This window comes from Corvus kubaryi, unplaced genomic scaffold (genome assembly GCF_017639235.1).
Source record: "Corvus kubaryi isolate FWS band 111438036 unplaced genomic scaffold, C.kubaryi_AGA036_p1.0 37326, whole genome shotgun sequence".
Lineage (NCBI taxonomy): Eukaryota > Metazoa > Chordata > Aves > Passeriformes > Corvidae > Corvus > Corvus kubaryi.
In genome coordinates this window covers 509,136-515,135 of record NW_024581105.1, presented here as the reverse complement: position 1 = coordinate 515,135, position 6,000 = coordinate 509,136, and the positions used below count along the sequence as shown (strand labels likewise).

The 6,000-nt window shown below is 61.1% G+C and overlaps 1 protein-coding gene across 4 annotated transcripts in view; it reads right to left on the bottom strand.

Annotated features, from left to right (window-relative positions):
• Positions 1–1,044: 1,044 nt before the first annotated feature.
• Positions 1,045–6,000, bottom strand: part of OGDH (oxoglutarate dehydrogenase) — a 31,147-nt gene continuing 26,191 nt past the window's right edge. For all 4 annotated transcript variants that reach the window (XM_042029557.1, XM_042029556.1, XM_042029558.1 and 1 more), the window contains 11 exons: positions 5,592–5,694; positions 5,250–5,378; positions 4,181–4,331; positions 3,958–4,085; positions 3,692–3,870; positions 3,473–3,544; positions 2,861–2,983; positions 2,222–2,294; positions 1,621–1,784; positions 1,342–1,496; positions 1,045–1,258 (listed from right to left, as the gene is read on the bottom strand). In XM_042029557.1, the coding sequence (XP_041885491.1) occupies positions 1,138–1,258; positions 1,342–1,496; positions 1,621–1,784; positions 2,222–2,294; positions 2,861–2,983; positions 3,473–3,544; positions 3,692–3,870; positions 3,958–4,085; positions 4,181–4,331; positions 5,250–5,378; positions 5,592–5,694 (1,398 nt within the window). In that variant the 3' untranslated portion in view covers positions 1,045–1,137. The remainder of the gene's footprint in view (positions 1,259–1,341; positions 1,497–1,620; positions 1,785–2,221; positions 2,295–2,860; positions 2,984–3,472; positions 3,545–3,691; positions 3,871–3,957; positions 4,086–4,180; positions 4,332–5,249; positions 5,379–5,591; positions 5,695–6,000) is intronic.

The window sequence follows — 6,000 nt, the reverse complement described above, 5'->3', positions numbered from 1 at the left end:
TCAGCCGCGCGCGGCCGCAGCTCCGCGGGGGGCGGGGCCGGGGGCGAGGCCGGGCCGCCGCCGCGCACAATGGGGCCGCGCGCTCATCAGTATGCAGGCCCCGCCCCGCCAGGCGCGGGTAGCCGAGCGCCGAAGAAGGGTCTGGGCGGCGGCGGGGAGCGCGGGTGGCGGCAGCAGAGGAGTGCGGGCCCCCGTGTGCGGGGCGCCGGGGGCAACACGCGTGGGGCAGCACGACGGGCGCTGCTATCGCGGCGGCGGGACCGCGAGACGCGCGGGCACGTGGCACCGTGCACGCGTGTGCGCGTGTGAACGGGTTGCGCGCAGGGACGCGGACCCACGCGCGCCGCACGGAGAGGGCGGTGACACGATGTGCGAGCCGGTGTGTGACAGCACAGCCACGGGTACGCGCGGGGTTGGGGCACGTGTACCGTACCCCCGACCTTCCTCCTGCAGCTGAAGGACCTGCGGCGCACCGAAAGGCCGTGGTGGGTTCTGGGGATACCGACAGCGAGTCCCAGCTGGCGCTGCCCCCGTCGCCCCCACCCCCCAAGGACCTCCCACGGGAGGACGCGGTGGGCTCTGCAGACGCCAACATTGAGCCCCATGCGGGGGATCACCTCCCTCGACTCCCACCCAGGGTCTCCCACGAGAGGACATGCCACCCAGCACCAGCACTGACCCTGCGGGGGCTCAGAGCTGGGGGATAGTCCAGACTCAGAGGGGAAAAAGGTGCTCCCCAAGGACAGGTAAAACTGAGACAGGCATAGCACTCTCACACCTGTCTGGGCCCTCAGGGCATGCAGACGCCCTATCTCCCTCCTCCAAGAGAGGCAGGCAGTGGCTGCGCAGGAGCAAGTCCAAGACTGGGAGGAGCTGGGAGGAACCTGACTCATTGCCCTGGACACCCCCATAGAAGAGTCTTTGGGGACCAGTCCATCCAGGGGTCTGGGCAGCCATGGGTCTCACCCACCAAGGCAGCAGGCAGGCCCCAGACCCACCAGCGCCGCCCTGATACGAGGCAGACAAGGACTCCAGGCACCAGTGTGGGGTTGACAAGGTCTGTAGTTGAGGGGGGAAGGCGAGCGAAGGACAGAGACGGACAGACAGACGGAGGAGCATGCTGCGCCGCGCCAGCGCTCAGGCCAGGTCCTTGAAGGCATCGAGGTTGAAGGCCATGTCGAGGAGCCGCTGCAGCTCTGTCAGGTGAGTTTTCTTATTGCCGGTGGCAGGGGCAGCTGCTGGCTCCCGCCCTGCATACCTGCCGGGGAGAAGGTGGGCCGTGAGAAGGGTCTGTACCGACAAACTCCCTCCCAGCCTCACAGCCACCCCCTGCATCCTTACCAGACAGGCTTGGCACGGTTGATGGTGGTGCGGAGCCGGGGTTTGACATAGTCATAGTAGCCCTGGTTCTTGTGCTCCTCCTGGCACCACACCAGCTCAGCAGCTGGGTATTTCTGGGCTTCCCGCTGGAGGAGGTCGAAGGGGAATGGGGAGAGCTGCGGGGGACACAGAGTGCTGTCACAGGGTATATGGGGCAGCACCACAGGGGACACAGGGCAGCGTCTCAGGGGCTGCAGAACCCCCAGCCCACAGGCATGGCAGTGGCAGGACCCTGCTCACCTGCTCCACCCTGGTGATGGCCACATCGGCCTCCATCTGCCGGGCCTTGCGTTCACGGGTCAGGTCGTAGTACACCTTGCCGGTGCAGAACAGCACCCGCTTCACCTGCTCAGGGTTCTGGGCTGCAGGGCCACTGTCAGGGATGACACGGAGGAAGTGGGTGCCTGCCAAGGAAGAGAACGGCACCCTGAGCCACAGCAGTTCACAGCACTGTGCCAGCAGCCACTGCACCCACATCCCCGGCCAGCCCCTTCCGGGACCCCCAGCGGCAGAGTCAGGCCTCTGAGGCTGAGTCAGCTGACCTGGGTACAGGTGCAACTCCCACTACAAACCATCACATGCCACTGGGGGCTGCCAAATCCCAGCAGCAAGTGGCTGCCAATGGAGGAAGCTCCACTGAGGCAAGTTTCCCGAGGGTGCCAGGCTCGGCCCTGATGATGGGGGGCTCCCATGTGCCAAGGAGATGGCCCTGGCCTCACTCGGCCACTCTCCAGCATGGGGAGGCTTCTGCCAGGCGGACTTTACCCAAGGCCACAGGCTCCTGCCCTTCACCCTGCAAAGTGGCGTGGGGGGAACACAGGCAGCTCTGTGCTACTTGTACCTGGCAGCATGTCGTCGAAGCTGGAGCGGGCTTCAGGGTGGCGCAGCAGCGACTTTGGAGTGAAGATTATCAACTGGAGTGGGGGTAAGAGGCAGAGCAAGGTGGTCAGCCCTGCCAGAAACACCACCCCTGCAAACAACTGCTGGAGCAGCCACCTGCCTGCCCCTGCCCCCTTCCCCCCAGTCCTGCCTGGGCAAGGGAGCAGCTGCCAGAGATTTGCTTCTCACTCAGCTGCAGTACTCTGCCAGATTGGGCACCCATTCCTGACAGCACCAACCCTCCCAGTCAGGGTGTCCCCTGGGGAAGAGGCAGAGGGGCTACCAGGGACCTGCCTGTCCCATGGCTGTAGCTGACTGAAAGTGGCTGAATTAGGTTATGTATCAGTGTCTGTTGGCTCCAACAGCCCTGACCTCCCCACCGAGTTTGGGAAGGGATCACAGCCCCTGCAGCCCACATGAGCCAGCAGCTGCACATCGAGTGCCAAGCCAGTCCTGAGCACCATGAAGTCCTTGGCCAGGCAGAGGCCTACTGCCTGTGTTTGAGGTGCACGAACGAGCAGCCCCCAGCCCCATCCCCATCTGCCAGGGACACAGCGCCCTGCCTGGGCACCAAGCTGGGCACGGAGCTGCTGGTACTGACCGGTTTGCGGAAAGGCAGGAGGATCTGGCGCCGGAGGACATGGAAGAAGTTGGCTGGAGTGGAGCAGTTCACGACGATCCAGTTGCACTCATAGAGCTGACGCACATCGAAGTCATCCAGCTTCTGTCTCGGCCAGCAAGGGTGAGGGGATTTCACGAAACACATGGTACCTCTTGGCCTCGTGGCTCCAGCAGCAGGGAAAGGAGTGGTCCCCAGCCCTCCCTCCCTCCCTTTCCTTCCTTCCTTCTTCCTTCCCTTCCCTCCCTCTCCAGAGCACACAGAGACTCAGAGAGACCTGGGAGAGGCTCCAGGGCTGTGCCCTCCACCTTGGTCTGGCCATCGGGGTGGCCAGCAATCCCTTCTCATGCCACTTTCAGGGCCACCTCTACCTCAGACTATTCCGCAGCCCCAGGTTTGGTGGAGGTGCAGCCGGGGCACCAGAGGCAGGCCCTTTCACCGAACCCTCCTGGCACGTGAGCCCAAGGCATCCCATGCCTCCTGCCATCAGCTCCCACTGTGCTAAGCCCACACGGGTGTTGCTGCCCTCCACCCAGCCCAGTCCAGGGCACAGGAGGGCCAGGCTGAGCACCACAAACAGGGGCCACCACTCACAGGGAAGACATCGGGATCATCATTGCACATCTGCAGGAATCGCTCTGGGCGGGCAGAGGAGTGCTCGGGACCCTACAAGGACCAAGCAGGGGGATGGTCATTGCGGGCCAAGTCAGGCATGAGAACCCGACGTCAGGCACTGCCATGTCATGAGCAGTGCTCTGTCCATGCCACTGCTGTCCAGGGCTCTGCCTCCAGGGTGAGCAGGGGAGTCCTTACCATGCCCTCCATGCCATGGGGAAGCAGCAGCACAATGCCATTCTGCCTGACCCACTTGGCCTGCCCGGGACAGATGAACTGGTCGATGATGCACTGAGCAGTGTTGTGGAAATCCCCAAACTGGGCTTCCCAAAGCACCAGGGCGTTGGGACTGGCCATGGCGAAGCCCAGCTCAAATCCTGAGAAATGGAAGAGCAGTGAGAGGGTTGGGTTACCCTTCCAGAGCAGCCTGACCCTGGGCAGTGAGCACAGACCCACTCACTCACCCAAGACACCGTACTCTGACAGGGAGCTGTTGCAGACAGTGTACGGAGCCTGGTTGGGCCAGAGGTGGTTCATGGGGATACAGGTCCTCTTGTCCACGTTCTGATCATGCAGGACATGGTGGCGATGGCTGGAGAAGGGAGAAGAGTTACTTCATCATTAGCCTGTGGATCCCTTCCAGAAGGGCTGGAATTGCCTTTAAAGCCTCCAAAAGCAGGCCTTTACCTAAATGTCCCCCTCTCAACGTCCTGGCCACTCAGGCGGATGTGGATGCCCTCTTTGAGCAGGGAGCCAAATGCCATGTACTCTGCCAGGGCCCAGTCGACCGTCCGGTTCTTCACCATCTCCCCACGGGTTTTCAGAATACGGCTCAAACCTGCTGGGACAGGAGCCGTTTCAGAGCCAGCATGGGACAGAGCTCCAGTGACACCAGGTTTGTTCCACAACCAGCCCACGGACTGACAGACTGCAAGTGGCATGGGCAGAAGAATGGATTCACCTCTGCTGGAGGGATGAACCACGGATGAGGAATAAGGACTGCAGGGAAAGACCAGCTCCAAAGAAGAGCTATTCCTTGGTTCACTTCCCTTACCCACACCTCTCTCGTGAACAAGTTCTCAGAGACTCAGGAGTCTGGGTGAGAAGGAACCCTAAAGATCATCCAGCCCAACCCCTGCCACAGGGGTTTCTTCCACTAGAAGGGACATCTTCCACTAGACCAGGTTGCTCCAAGCCCTGTCCAACCTGGCCTTGAACACTTCCAGCCACAACTTCTCTGGGAAACCTGTGCCAGGGCCTCACCACTCTCACAGGGAAGAATTCCTTCCCAATATCCCATCTAACGCTGCCCTCTGGCAGTGGGAAGCCATTCTCCCTTGTCCTGTCACTCCATGCCCTGGTGCAAAGTGCCTCTCCACCTCTCTGGAAGCTCCTTTCGGCACTGGAAGGGTCTCTCAGGTCTCCCTGGAGCCTTCTTTCCTCCCAGCTAGACACTCTCAGCTCTCTTGGACTTCCCGCAGAGGGGCTCCAGCACTGGTATCATTCTCAAGGCATCCTCTGGACCTGCTCTAACAGGTCCAGGTTTTGCTTGTTCTGGGGCCCCCAGAGCTGGACATGTGGTCCAGGCAGAGTCTCAGGAGTGCAGCGTAGAGGGGAAGGATCCCCACCCTTGACCTGCTGCCCACACATATTGAAGCAATCCAATACGTTCCTTCCTTCCAAGCCACATCCCAGCCCTATCTCACATCTCTCCGGAACAAATGCCCCGTCTGGTACAGCTTCCGCAAGCTCCTACCTCCATGGATAGTGAAATCCTCCACCGGCACTGAGCTGGCCACTTGACCAATGTGTGTCAGGTCCTCTTCATTGAGGCCAGTGGAAGGGCAGGTCATGCTCCGGGGCTGCCCATCCAAAGTGAAGAAACCTGTCGGAGGAGAGACATCATGGTGCAGGAGATGTGTCAGATCCATGGGAAGACCTCACGTCACGGACACCCTTCAAGCAAAGGTGGGGACACCAGGAACGGGGAGAGCACCACCAACCTCCCCTCTGGGGTGGTTTACTAGAAAATCTCTGCCATGGCTCTAGAGAGGTCAGGTGCTTTGCTATGGCCTCCAAATCACTGCTAGTGCCTTACCCGGCCAAGGTGAGTCCAGCCAATGCTTGATGTGCAAGATTTTCTCATCCTTGGATCTGGCATGAGCCTCCTCACAAATCTTATCGTACTTGGCAATTTCCTCCTGAAAGGCAGAACCAGGAGGCAGAAAAACATTAACGGGGGATTTCCAAACAAGGGCGTTGAGCCTGAGGACCTCAGTGTAAGCTTGCAAGGGTGCTGGAGGGCAGAGGTGGTCCCCACAGCAGGGGAGTCCCAGAGCTGTGCAGTTCAGCTTCAGAGAGCACAGCCACAGCTGGGACCCCTGTACCCCAAGGGACAGCTCTGCTACGCTCAGAGCTGACATCTTGTTTTCAACCCTACTGATGCTGAAAGGTGGTGCCAGGGCAAGCAGGGCTGGCGGAGCGTCTGCGTCGCAAGCTGCACAAGC